The 15,372-nt window shown below is 41.2% G+C and overlaps 1 protein-coding gene across 3 annotated transcripts in view; it reads right to left on the bottom strand.

Moving 5' to 3' along the window:
- Positions 1–15,372, bottom strand: part of MRPS5 (mitochondrial ribosomal protein S5) — a 51,861-nt gene extending 36,489 nt beyond the window's left edge. The window contains exon 1 of one of the 3 annotated variants that reach the window (XM_057496986.1): positions 15,324–15,372. In XM_057496986.1, coding sequence (XP_057352969.1) covers positions 15,324–15,357 — 34 coding nt within the window. In that variant the 5' untranslated portion in view covers positions 15,358–15,372. Of the gene's footprint in view, positions 1–6,505; positions 6,637–15,323 lie in introns of those variants that run through there. The other 2 variants (XM_036880068.2, XM_036880069.2) reach the window with 2 other exon arrangements.

Raw genomic sequence — 15,372 nt, 5'->3', positions numbered from 1 at the left:
AAATTTTAGCAAACCGAATTCAAAAATACATCAAAACCATCGTACACCATGACCAAGTGGGATTCATCCCAGGGATGCAAGGATGGCACAACATTCGAAAGTCCATCAATATCATCCACCACATCAACAAAAAGAAAGACAAAAACCACATGATCATCCCCATAGATGCTGAAAAAGCATTCGACAAAGTTCAACATCCATTCATGATAAAAACTCTCAGCAAAATGGGAATAGAGGGCAACTACCTCAACATAATAAAGGCCATCTATGAAAAACCCACAGCCAACATTATATTGAACAGCGAGAAGCTGAAAGCATTTCCTCTGAGATCGGGGACTAGACAGGAATGCCCACTCTCTCCACTGTTATTTAACATAGTACTGGAGGTCCTAGCCACGGCAATCAGACAAAACAAAAAAATACAAGGAATCCAGATTGGCAAAGAAGAAGTTAAACTGTCACTATTTGCAGATGACATGATACTGTACATAAAAAACCCTAAAGACTCCACCCCAGAACTACTAGAACTGGTATCGGAATACAGCAAAGTTGCAGGATACAAAATCAACACACAGAAATCTGTGGCTTTCCTATATACCAACAATGAACGAACAGAAAGAGAAATCAGGAAAACAACTCCATTCACAATTGCATCAAAAAAAATAAAATACCTAGGAATAAACCTAACCAAAGAAGTGAAAGACTTATATTCTGAAAACTACAAGTCACTCTTAAAAGAAATTGAAGGGGACACTAACAGATGGAAACGCATCCCATGCTCATGGCTAGGAAGAATTAATATCGTCAAAATGGCCATCCTGCCCAAAGCAATATACAGATTTGATGCAATCCCTATGAAACTACCAGCAACATTCTTCAATGAACTGGAACAAATAATTCAAAAATTCATATGGAAACACCAAAGACCCCGAATAGCCAAAGCAATCCTGAGAAAGAAGAATAAAGTAGGGGGGATCTCACTCCCCAACTTCAAGCTCTATTATAAAGCCATAGTAATCAAGACAATTTGGTACTGGCACAAGAACAGAGCCACAGACCAATGGAACAGACTAGACAATCCAGACATTAACCCAGACATATATGGTCAATTAGTATTTGATAAAGGAGCCATGGACATACAATGGCGAAATGACAATCTCTTCAACAGATGGTGCTGGCAAAACTGGACAGCTACATGTAGGAGAATGAATCTGGACCATTGTCTAACCCCATATACAAAAGTAAACTCAAAATGGATCAAAGACCTGAATGTAAGTCACGAAACCATTAAACTCTTGGAAGAAAACATAGGCGAAAACCTCTTAGACATAAACATGAGTGACCTCTTCTTGAACATATCTCCCCAGGCAAGGAAAACAACAGCAAAAATGAACAAGTGGGACTATATTAAGCTGAAAAGCTTCTGTACAGCAAAAGACACCATCAATAGAACAAAAAGGAACCCTACAGTATGGGAGAATATATTTTAAAATGACACATCCGATAAAGGCTTGACATCCAGAATATATATAAAGAGCTCACACGCCTCAACAAACAAAAAACAAATAACCCAATTAAAAAATGGGCACAGGAACTGAACAGACGGTTCTCCAAAAAAGAAATACAGATGGCCAACAGACACATGAAAAGATGCTCCACATCGCTAATTATCAGAGAAATGCAAATTAAAACTACAATGAGGTATCACCTCACACTAGTAAGGATGGCTGCCATCCAAAAGACAAACAACAACAAATGTTGGCGAGGCTGTGGAGAAAGGGGAACCCTCCTACACTGCTGGTGGGAATGTAAACTTGTTCAACCATTGTGGAAAGCAGTATGGAGGTACATCAAAATGCTCAAAACAGACATACCATTTGACCCAGGAATTGCACTCCTAGGAATTTACCCTAAGAATGCAGCAATCAAGTATGAGAAAGACCAATGTACCCCTATGTTTATCGCAGCACTATTTACAATAGCCAAGAATTGGAAGCAACCTAAATGTCCATCGATAGATGAATGGATAAAGAAGATGTGGTACATATACACAATGGAATACTACTCAGCCATAAGAAAAGGGCAAATCCAATCATTTGCAGCAACATGGATGGAGCTGGAGGGTATTATGCTCAGTGAAACAAGCCAAGCAGAGAAAGAGAAATACCAAACGATTTCACTCATCTGTGGAATATAAGAACAAAGGAAAAACTGAAGGAACAAAACAGCAACAGAATCACAGAACTCAAGAATGGACTAACAGGTACCAAAGGGAAAGGGACTGGGGAGGATGGGTGGGTAGGGAGGGATAAGGGGGGGTAGAAAAAGAGGGGTATTAAGATTAGCATCCATAGCGGGGTGGGAGAAAGGGGAGGGCTGTACAACACAGAGAAGACAAGTAGTGATTCTACAACAGTTTGCTACGCTGATGGACAGTGACTGTAAAGGAGTATATAGGGGGGACCTGGTATAGGGGAGAGCCTAGTAAACAAAGTATTCGTCATGTAAGTGTAGATTAATGATTAAAAAAAAAAAGCAGTTCCTATGTGGTGACCTCTAATGAGTTCTACACAATGATATAAAGGGCATATAAAAGTGTAGGCAAAGGGTCTGTTTGTGTTTATACAGAGGATCAAAGCCTAATTTGGCTACCCCGAAAATGAACTAAGATACGATATGAAAAAGAACTTCCAACATCAGCACTCTCGGGAAGACTCATGACAGAAGATGATCAGCAAAAAAAAAAAACTCCAACAAAGATCCACACACTGCCACAGGTGTAGATGCACTCATCCCACCAGTTCCTGGACTTGCCATGGGAATGAAGAAGGAGATATCTAAGCTGGCCTGTGCATACAGTAAAACAAAAAATTGGACTGGATCTATACTGTTGGAACTCAACCAAGAATTAGGAGAAGTGCAAATTGTAGCACTCCAAAATCTTACAACCACAGACTATTTATTGTTAAAAGAACATATGGGATATGAACAGTCCCCAGGAATGGGTTGTTCAATTTATCTGAATTCTCTCAGACTGTTTAAGTTCAGTCGGACAATATCCACCATATCATAGATAAGCTTTCACAAATGCCTAAGGTGCCTAACTGGTTTTCTTGGTTTCACTGGAGATGGCAGGTAATTACAGGTATGCTTTGGTTAGGTAACTATATTCCTATTATGTTAATGTGTGTGCACAATTTAATTAGTAGTTTAAAACCTATCCATGCTGAAGTTACTCTACAAGAAGATATGTCAAAGAAATAATCAGTCTTCCCAGGTTTTCTTCTGCCTGCTACTTCTATAGCTTTTCTTCTTCCTACCTAATCACAACCTTTAAATAGAACTCGTGCCACATGTCGAATTTACCGAGTATCATAATTCTTCCAAGTGGTAAAGACACCTCAAGACAAATGCTGGGCATAGAAGCCACAGGATATAAATATGCAAAGAAGTAAAAAGCTAACCTTTTCAAACAATAAGGCTTCTCTCTCACTTACCAACTTAACATTTCCCTGTATGGCCCCGGAAGATGACTGGTTAGCCAGAGATGGGTAAGATTCCTCAAGGGAGGAACAACCTAAGACAGGCACAGTCGCAGGGGGCCATCTGGTGAGAAAATGGGGAGCAGCAGAGGTGAGGCTTAGAACCTCCCCCCTCATGTTCTGAGAGAAATCTTCTGCATACATGGATGTTTATTGCCCTCGTCTAGCTCGGATTAACACATAGTCTACAGGCACACAGCTGATCATCTACATTTGCTCTCTTACAACACTAAACTATGTTTTCTACCTTTATCTTGTATCTACCTACCACTTCAGCATTTTATTAAAAATAATAATAATAGAGAAATGTGGTATCCACATATAAATCAAGTTTAAAAATCAAATGAATATTCATATTTGAACTGTGTATAGTTCATAATGCATGAACGAAACAGAAAGCTTCTGTGATGACTGCCCTTGCACTGTTCACCATGTAACTTATTCACTATGTAAGAATTTGTACTCCATGTAAGAATTTGTTCGTTATGCATCAGAAGATTGGAGACTGACGAAAATTAGGCTTGGGGTGGATTAATGATTGTGCATTGAGTATTGACCCCCCTATACAGAAATTTATTGTTGTTAACAACTATTTGATCAATAAATATGAGAGATGCCCTCACAAAATATATATATATATATATATATATATATAAACACACTTCCAATTGTAAAAGAAATAAGTAACCGGGATGCAATGTATAGCATAAGGAATATAGTCAAAATATTGTAACAACTTGGTATGGTGATAGCTGGTACCTAGAATTATCATGTATATAAATGTTGAATCACTGTGTTGTACACCTGAAACTAATGTAATATAAAACTGTTGTCAACTACCCTTCAATAAAAATAAATAAATAAATAAAAATGCTGTTGACCATCAAAAAAAAAGAAGACTTCATCCAAATGTAAAACTTCCAAGCTTCAAAGGACATGATCAAAAAGTGAAACGGTAACACACAGATTGGGATAAAATTTTTTACAAACTATGTATCAACAAGGGACTTGTATCTAGAATACATAAGAAATGCTTAAAATTTACTAATAAAAAAAATCCAATTTAAAAATGGGTAAAGATTTAAACAGACATTTCTGCAAATAACATTTACAAATGGCCAATAAGCATGCACAAAGAAATATGTCCATTACCCACCAGAGAAATGCAAATCAAAACCACAACCTGATACTACTCACATCCACTAAGATGGCTATAATAAAAAAGACACATAATAACAAGTGTTGACAAGGATGTGGAGAAATAAACCATCATGCACTGCTTCTGGGTAAACCCACCACAGGTACTTTAGAAAATAGTCTAGCAGTTCCTCAAGAAGTTAAACGTGGAGATATTATTTGAGACACTTATTCCACTCCCAAGTATATACAGAAATAAAAATAGATGTACACACAAAAACAAGGCACACACATTTATAGCGACATTAAACCTAACAGCCAAAAGGTGGAAACTACCCAAATGTTCCTTCACTAATGAATGGATAAGTAAAATATGGTAAATACATACAATAGAGTATTACTCAGCTATAAAAAGGAATGAAGGTACTTATAAATGTTACAACATGAATGAATCTTGGAAACATGCTAAGTGAAAGAACACAAGAACAAAAGGCCACGTATTATGATCCCACTTATATGAACTATCCAGAACTTGCGAACTACAGAGACAGAAAGTAGATTAGTGGTTGCCCAGGGCTGGGGGCAATGGGGAGCAAGGGGATTATAGCAAAAGGATTCAGGGTTTCTTTCTGGAGTGATGAAAATGTCCTAAAACTGATAGTGGTGATGGTTGCACAGCTCTGTAAATATACTAAAAACCACTGAATTGTACACTTTAAGTGGGTGACTTGAATGGTACGTTAATTACATCTTAATAAAGCTGCTACCAAAAGTTTATACAACAGAAAAAGAAAGTAGGAAGTTCTGGAGCCAGATGGTGGTGGTGCAAAAACCTGACATCCTCCCAGTCTAACCTTGAAACAGTTTCTCAATCTCTGTATGCCTTAATTCCCTCATTTGTAAAATGGTAATAAAGCTATCTATCTCATAAATACATTGTGAAAAGGAAGTGAGGAAAAAAGCATAAAGAGCTTAAGAAAGTTGCCTGCAGACATTAAGGGCACATGAAGGAAAGCTACAGAAGCTAGGTGCAGTTTGAATGAGGCCTTCAAAAAGGAAGGTGTCACAACATGGACACAAGGGACGAATGTTCAGGTTTTTTTGCCAACTGATTTCAGGTCAAGCTTCCCAACAAAATGAGTTACGAAAAATTACTTTTCGGTTTTTAGAGGTCTTTGGATTTTGGAAGTATGAATAGTGGATTGTAGATTTACAGTAAAATAAAGTGAATAGAGAAGAACGAGTCGTCATGAAGCAGTACCTAGGAGTAAACGTTATTCTGGAAGACATCAGACTGCCCTTCCTCAGCCTGCAAACCAACCAGCGGCGAGGCAGGAAAATAACTGCCAAATTACTGACATTCGGAACATCCTTCTTTTCAGTAAGGACACTGCTCAACGTGGAATCTAAAATGACTGACACTACATCTATCCGATTCCAGCTGGAAGACGGCTTCCTTCCCTTCCGAGCTTCGCTGGCCACACCTGTCCCCAACCCCACACAGGCATCACCAAATAACTGGCGTCGCGCCCGCGGGAAAGGTGATGCTTCCTTCCCAGGTCCCTGCCCCTTTCAGCCGAGCACGCACGAGCAGTCTGGCCACCTGGACGGGCCCTTGGACTGCGTCCAGTCCACCCTCACTTTACAGACCCGGCCCTGCGGCTCAGAGAGGGTGCAGACGCGCCAAGGTCACACAGCGGGTCCGGGCAGGACGGTGGCTGGCGTGAGGGGCCCAGAGGCCGAGACTTCTCGCTTTTCCTCCCAGGTGTCTGCAAGGCCCGGGCGAGCCCCCGCTCCCATCCCACTCGCAGCGTTTTAGCTCTCACCCGCCGGCAGGCCGCAAAGCCCAGATAGTTGGCCTGCAGCACGAACTGCCGCCGCCATTGTGGAGCCACGCAAGCGCCTCCGTCCGGGCAGCCTGCTCCACCGCTTGCGCAACTGTTTCTTGCCGACTGGCGGGCCTCGGCCCGCGACAGCAAACTCAAAGCCCGAGGACCAAGCAGCACTTGAGGCTGAGTTGGGGGATTGTGGAGACCCGAAACAGGGTAGGAGTCCGGCGCGGCCGCGGACAGCCCCGTGGGGGTCCTCGCTGCAGGACGTGGGGGCGGGACTTGGGGGCGGTGAGCTGCCGGTGTGGGCGGGGCTGGCGGCCAGAGTTCCCACTGGGGATGGGGCAGGGAGCGCCAGAGCTCCGGGCTGCGGGCGCTACGCTGCTAGGTCCTCGTCGTGTCAACACCCACGCGGGCCAGTCCGCCGGAAGTGTGCGGGACGGGCGAGCACGGAAAGGGTCTAAATGACGGTCAGGGGTGGTGATCCGTGGAGGGTGCCAACTAACAGGTGAAGAGGACAGACCATGATAGGTAAGTTCATACCAGCCCAGCTAAAGCTCTGAAGTCATCAGGTTTATTGAGCACATCAGTTACCTTGGACCTAACACGCATTTATGTGTACGTTCTGATTATAGCGTGCGGTCACACTCCTGACCTACGTGATTTTACTCCAACACCGCGGGCGTGGCCACCCCCCTGAAGCGTAGGCCTCACCTGCAGGGCCTGACCACGTGACACGAGTGCGCGGGGACGGGGGAAGGACGCATGTCTAGGACCCTGCTCAGCCGGACCTCCGATTTTCAAATTAGTATAAATGCTTTCAAACTTACATGAAACAAAAATAGTGGCAAGCTAGAGTCAAAGATTAAGAAGGACACAGTTGCTTCTCCTGTTTCTATTTTTCCTTTTTCTTTGTTGAAATAGATAACCTATTTCACTCCTACCTAATGTATGATGCATCCCGTTTTTGGTAGACTTCTAAGATATCAAATTGGCTAAGTTAAAAGAAAAGAGATTCATCACAGTCAGCAGTGGCAGGGGTTTGGGTGAGAAGCACTCATTGGTGGGTTGAAGAGGGATAATTGATGCCTAATTAAATAATTCATATATGGTGGAATGCCTGCAAAGGTGGCCCCCAACAACTCCTTCTCTTCCTCTACTTGTCACTCCCCTCAAGAAGTGAAGTTTATTTCCCCTCTCTTGAATCTGGGCCAGCCTTATCACTCGCTTTGATCAACAGAAAATGGCAGAAGGCCTCATCAGATTTGAGAAGCAAGTGAGAACCAGTGAACTGGAAGATAGATCAATAGGAATCATCCAGTCCAGAAACAAAAAAAGACTGAAGGAAAATTAACAAAGCCTCATAATCCTGTAGGACAGTATCAACATACACGTAATGGGAGTCTCAGAAGGTGGAGAGAGAGAAAAAGGAGCAGAAAAATATTCGAAGGCTTCATTGGAAAGAAATGGTGTTCTGGGACTTCTAACAAGGCCTAAAGAGGACTGGCAGCTTCTACTTTCATCCCTTTGGTATCCAGCTACCATGTAAAGAAATGTCATTCATTCTGGCCAACTTCACATACTTTAAAGACATCACAGTCCACCCCATGTCAACCTGGCACCCACATACACCTCCTTAAACCATACTTAATCTCAAAATGAAGAAAAAAGTCATGCTCTGCCTAATGTGGTACAACTGTCTGTGGAAAACAACACAGTAACCTTTTCCCCAAAAGAGGACACAAAGACTTTTTTTGTCCATGGGTGATGTTTAAATCTTCCTCTAGCTGATTTATACTCCCCTTTTATATTCTGTAATTTAAATACTGAAATACTAAATTAACTATCATAAATATATCTTATGTTATTTAAGGGGATAAGAGGAAAAGTAAACACTTAATATTTATGCAAACCAATAAGGAAGAAATAGCAAACATTTTGTTAATATTTATGCAAACATCAATAAGGAAGAAATACTTATAACTCATTTCTGCAACTGGTCACATGGTCAAAGCTAGTGTTTATAACTACCTTCTTCTACTACCCATTGTACATTCCCTTTTCCTTGAGCAAGCACCTCAACTGATCATGGTTCCTTGCTATTGGGTTGACCCAAACTTCATCCTGAAGGGTCTGGATCATTTAAGTTCTGCCTGGATCAGTTTTTGTAGTTTTCTATCCACTTTAATCACAGGACTTGGGAGTGCTAATTGGCATAATCTCTTGCATTTCATACATAATCATCCTTATTCTCATTGTGTAGCAGCCAGCTCAACTTCCCCTTGATAGTCAGAACCAGTCAGCCCAGCCAGTATTGTTTCAGGTGCATGAGGAGTCAAAAGTGGCCAAGTGGCAGTATCAACTTCCAGTTGAATGGAATCATTGTGTGTCACCTGGTAAAAGCATTCCTTCCTTTGGAACTAAGATCTGTAGACAAGCAGAACCTAACGCCATAGGGATGGGAAGCAAAAACTGAGTAGATTACCAGGGATGATAGAGGAGCTGCTCCCATTTCCAGCCCTTGGTAACTGGACCTAATGAATCCTAACTATGGAAGAAACAGCACCATATAGTGGATGCTAAGGTAGCATAAACACCATATCCTAGAGGACATTGCCCAGCACACAAGATTTTGTCATTTACGTAGTAACATAAACATACATCTACCTAGCAATATAACCAAGTCTTCAAAAAGCCATTCCACCAATCAGTCAAGCCATGTGTTTCAGGATAATTGAGATCCTGGTAATACTGGGTACCTCCATGAGCAGGAGCTGCTGCTGTGATTTATTTGCTTTGGAGTGAGTTCCCCCATGGAAGCAGTGCTGTGTGGAATACCATGATGGTGAATAAGGCATTCTCTAAGTGCATGGGTAGTTGTTTTGGCAGAAGCATTGTGAACAAGGCAAATCCCCTGCCCCCGAATAAGTGTCTATTCCAATAAGACAAGTTCTGTCCCCTTCCGTGATAGAACTGGTCCAATATAATCAATCTCGAATCAGACAGCTGACTGATCTCCCAGGAAATGGTGGCATACTGGGGGCTCAATATTGGTCTCTGCTATTGGAATATTGAGCGCTCTGCAGTGGCCAGAGCCAGATTGGCCCTGGTGAATGGAAGTCCATACTGTGGAGCCCATACATAACCTCCATCCCTGATGCTTTGTTCATGTATACATTGGACTGGGAAAGAAGGCTGGCTACCGTCCATAGGATGGCTCTTCTGTCCACCTCATTAAAATCCTCAGTGGAGGTCACCCTTTGGTAAACATGCATACAAGACACAATTATCTTCACATTTCTGTGCCAGATTAGAAAAGTCTGTCCACACACCTCTGCCCCAGACCTTGGGTTTTCTAATTATGTTCCTTTCAAGGAAACTGACTCGCCAAGCCATTAGCCACAGCCCATGAACAAGTATAGATATATCTCTATGATTTCAATTACTCTGGGTATCTCATTTAAGAGCGATAACATGGTATTTGTCCTGTGACCGGTTTATTTCACTTAGCATAATATCCTGGAGGTTCATCTGTGCAATATGTGTCAGAATTTCCTTCCTTTTTTAAGGCTAATATTCCATTGTTTATGAAGACCACATTTTGTTCATGTGTTCATCTGCCAATGCACAGCTGGATTCCTTCCACCTTTTGGCTGTTGTAATAATGCTACTATGGACACGGAGCTACACGTATCTTTTGAGTCCCTGCTTTCAATACTTTGGGGTATACACTCATCATGTACACATTTCTGTGTGAACACAAGCTTTCATTTCTCTGAGATGAATGCCAAGCAGTGAGATTGCTAAAGTGGGTGGTAAGTGTATATTTAGTCTTTTAAGAAACTCCCAAACTCCTTTTCAAAGTGGCCATGCCATTTTATAGTCCCACCAGAGACTGTAAGAGATTTGGTTCCTCTGCAGCCTCACTAGCATTTAGTACTGTCACTTAAAAAAATTTTTTTTTAGCTGTTCTAATAGTTGTGTAGTGAAACTTCATCATGGTTTTAACTTACACTTTCCTAGCGGCTAATGATGTTGCTTCCTTTCATGTGCCTGTTTGCCATCTGCATGTACTCTTTGCTGGAGTGTTTACTCTAGTTGGATTGTTTGTGGAGTTGTGAGAGTTCTTTATGTACTCTAGATGTGAGTACATTTTCAAAGAGGTTGTTTGAAAATATCTACCTCCAGCCTGCAGTTTGTCTTCTTATTCTTTTAATAGTATCTTTTGCCAAGCAGAAGTTTTAAGTTTTGATGAAGCCCCATTTATGTTTTTTTCCTTTACAGATCCATTAATGATCAAATATCACTTATTTTTATATATTGATCTTACTGTATCCAGAAACGTTGCTGAACTCACACATTATAATAGGTTTCTAGTGTATTTCTTAGGATTCTTTGTCTAAAGGATCATGTCAACTGTGAATAGAGGTAGTCTTACACTTGCAGCCAACTAATTAAATCTTAAGATAGTCTTTTATTCTCTCCTCACATTTCTGCTCACTGTTGCAGCATCCTGAATCCTGCCACTTCTGTTCCTGACAGGAGAACCTCATAACTGTCTTACCTTAATTAGGCAAATTAAATCTACCTTGCTCAGATTTATTACAGAGTCCAATTAAAAACTCTGGGCTAATATTTTTTTGTTGATGAATCATTTCTCTCAAAAACTGGAGGCTATCAAATAGGATATGCTGTCACTAATTTAAGCTCTCTTAGAATACAGTCCTCTATCAGAGGTAAAGTCAGCCCAGATGGCAGAACTTACTGCACTTACTATATAGTTTGTCAACTAGCCAAAGACCAGAGAATAAACACACACAAAAATAACAGATATGCTTGAGAGCAGTACATGACTTTGAGATGCTTTGAAAACAGGTTTCCTAACCTCTGGCATAATCCCCATAAAAAATGGACTATAGGCTAAGGAACATATGGATCCACTCCTGCTTCATAGAGAGGTGGCTGCTATAAAGGGCTGAGGCTCATGCAAAAGAGGTAATATGGAAGTGAAAGGCAGTTCTCTAGCTGATCATTATGCCACACGAGTAGCCTTAGCCAAGGTGAGGCTCCTAACTAAATCCTCAAAGGATACATCTCTAGACGAATTCAAAGAAAGAGGCCATTATAAAATGTCAAAGTTTAGCCCCTGCTTCTGAAAAAGAATATTAAAAATTAAACACCCTTCACCCAGATAATTTCTGGTGCTCCCAAGATGGCCATTTGGTGGCGCCAAGTGATGTCCAATGGATATTAGCTAAATTTTCCATGTAACTACCCATCATGATACAAGTTGGTTACCTTAAATTAACAGTGGTACACAAGCCTTAAAAAGACAGTTTTTTAACAGGTTATTTTCAGGTCATATGTGACCTATCCACATAATCCTGGGAAACTGTAAAGATGGGACATGACCAAAGCCTCAAGGGTCCTTGGACACCTTCAGATGGATTTTATCCAGTTTCCACCCTATGCATGAGTTACTGTATATCTATTTTCCGGGTGGGTTGAAGCATTTCTTTGCTGAGAATCTATAGCCCTGACAGTCACTAAAAGTCACAATAGCCCTTAAAATCACTAAAAGCTGTTTTTGTTTCCAACCTGGGGCATTGCTTTTTATATTAAGTTGATCAAGGTACACATTTACAGGGATCATTGTAACAGAACTCCATAAGGCATTACCTCTTACTCAAAAACTCTATTGCCCTTACCATCCACAATATTCCAGGAAGGTTGAAAGACCAATGGCATCCTTAACTTAAAATTAGCAAGACTTTCAGAAACCCTTTAGTTCCCTGGCCAGAGTCACTCCCAGAAGCCCTTACAGCTGTATGGTTCACTCCCTTGAGGATATTTCAGTTATCCCTCTAAGAACTGATAACCAGAAGGCCCATTTCTAGAGATTTCATTTCCAGTACTAGATTCTGTCCTGCTGTACACAGACATGACAAAATATTACAAGGGATTCAGGTACTAAACCCAGTCCTGTCACCAATAGGTTAAAGCCACCTTCTCACAGCATCTTCCTAGTTCTTTGTGATCTTCAACCATGAGATTTTATCTATTGGAAGATACATCAGAGAAAAACTGCTCTTAATTAAACCTCATTGTGTGGGACTTTTATAAGGTACTGTTAACAAATACAACAGTGAGACTCCAGGGAATCAATTCTTCAGTACATATTTCACAGTGAAAGAAAAAATTCCTAATTGACACAACTGGAAGCCTACTCCAGTAGAGGACCTCAAACTGGGGATTCTTCAAGATGCTGAAGAAGCAGCTGCTCTTCAGAAGTATATAGCTGAACAAAGACCTCTGGAATAAATAGGTGACCTCAGATAATGCACGGCTGCTGCCCAAGATGTCAGATCAACACCCGTATCAAAGTCCTGTTTTTGTTTTTCATCTGTTTGCTTATAGTTATTCTCTTTTCCATATATCCCTGATTGTCATCTACCCATAATGGCCCCTTTTCTCTTTTCTTTCCTCTTTATTATAACTGTTAGGTCAGAACTTACATATTCCAATGCCAATCTTAGATTATTCCAAACAGTAGCCACTATTCTGTCTTACCAGCTGGTGTATATGCCATCCATCACCAGACCACCACAATAAATAAATGTGAACAATTCTGGGCTCATCAAAGAGATGATTGTGGAAGTATAGCCAGTGGTTTTTTTACTTGCTTGTACAGGAATGACTTTGAATCAACATGTGATTTTGCTAGTGTCCCTATTTCCCAGAAGACCCAATTGTTAATTGATCAGACCCCAGGTAATACTAAACTTGAACCCAACAACCTTCTGAGGGTAGTGGGTCATTTATCACCTGGCAGAAACTAAGGGGGATCCAAACATGCAACACAGCTAATGTAAGTTCAGTCTTTGTTCCAGTCTCATGTTATGAACACCTTTTTTCCTTGGTCTCTGTGCACCCACCGGATTCTACTTCCTTTGTAGCCAGGACAACTGTCTTGTTTTCCTCAGACTAAAATGTCATGCCAATTATGAATAGTATTCCAAGACTTGTCTGCATACAGAAGTCCTAGCTCTACAAATCACCAATGCTAGAAATTCCAACTCAGGCAGGAGCTCCAAAATGAGACCACCCTTGATTTTTCAGGCATCTACCTTGGGGAACTGCTGACTCATCATTTATGTGAACAATCAGAGCAGTAGTTCCAAAAGGGGGAGGTGGAAAAGACTATCACTAACTGGCAAAAGTTATTAATGACAACACCTCTCCCCTAGGTGGAAGATCTGTAGATCACCTTAACCCATGGCCACAAGTAGTTATGGGCAATTGCATTGCTCTGAACTTCTTACTGACTAAGCATGGTGGCATCTGTGCAATTGCTATTACTTCCTGATGTGCTTGGATCAATGAAACAGGCAGTATAGAGCAGGCAATACATTGCCTTAAAGAAAATACTTCTTGGCTCAATGCTTCTGCACACCTGTTCTCTCATCAGATGATTGCCATCATGAAACAGTACCAAATCCAAAAGATCTCATGATACAGTTTACAATGGAGACAACCAAACAATCCCCAAAGATCCATATCTCTAGCAACTCTGAAATGGTCAACCTCTCTCAAGCAAAAGAATGACCAAAAAGGGTAACTGAGGGATTAATATACCAATGGAAAATGGACACACTGTGTATGACAGTAGAACTCTGACCTATACCTCTGCAGCAACCAGCCTGGAAGCCAAACCACAGCCTCTGTGGCAGTCAACTTAGAACAGCCAGACTTGGTCAATGACTGCTAGTTCCCCTATTTTTTGCCCCCACTTCCAATTTAGGACCAACCATAGAAAGCCAAATACATTCCCCAGACCAGTCACATAGCATGCTCCAAAATGACCTATCTCCAGCTTTCCCATGCCAGCAACTTCCAACTGGGACAGGCCTGATGCCTTCTTTTTCTTCTAATTTTAAAGTTTTCTTCCTCCCTGCTGCCCTTAGGTCTCTGCCAAATGCAGGTGATAGTGGCTGATCCTTTACTATAGCAAGCTGTGAATAAATAGCCTGTTTAGTCTTACTTGTGTGGTCCTCATTTATTTCCACAGGTGCAAAGCCCTTCACCTTGCAGAAGAGAAGACTTGAGATCCAGAATATCATCGATGTGACCTTGCTCCCAAATAATTTTGGAGTGTTTGGGTCTTGAGGCACAGATTCCTTGTCATCTGTCAACATCCACCCTCCTTTTCTTCCTTAGTAATAGAGCCCCCAAATTTTAGCTGGGCCTACTGCTGCCCAGGACAAAGATGAACAATTTCCAGCCTCCCTTTCCATCAGCCGTGGGCCTATGTTTAACTTATCAATGGTCTGTAAACTGTATGTTGCAATTATTTGCTGAAATGTCTAAACTACAGTCTTAATGTTTACAACTTGTATATTTGAATAATAATGAAGCATTTTCACATTGATTTGAGTGTGTGTGTTTATATAATAAAGAACTTGGCTGGCTTTTGTCCCTGGTTCCTAAGAGGTAACTTCTAAATACTTGGAATTTCCTGAGTGATTGGAGTGTAGTTGCTATGCATAGTGGTTGTCTGGAACCACATGAGTTTATGCTAATGAGGTGACTCATGGTTGGTCCCTAGTCTAAGTAGTTTATGCTAATGAGGTAATGCAGGTGATACCAGAAAAGACAAGCCATGTGATTAAAGGGTTGAGGCTTTGAGCCATATGTTACCAGCCCAACCTCCAGGGAAAAGGGCACTGGATATTGAGCTTAACTGTGGTCAATCTATCATACCAGCATAATGAAACACCAATAAAAACTCTGGGTGTCAAAGTGTGGGTTAGCTTACCTGGTTGGCAGTACTCTACATTGTTGTTACACATTAATGTGCCAGTAAG

The sequence above is a fragment of the Manis pentadactyla genome, chromosome 2 (genome assembly GCF_030020395.1).
Source record: "Manis pentadactyla isolate mManPen7 chromosome 2, mManPen7.hap1, whole genome shotgun sequence".
Lineage (NCBI taxonomy): Eukaryota > Metazoa > Chordata > Mammalia > Pholidota > Manidae > Manis > Manis pentadactyla.
Note: the sequence above shows the minus strand (reverse complement) of the source record. Positions and strands in the feature narration are given on the sequence as shown.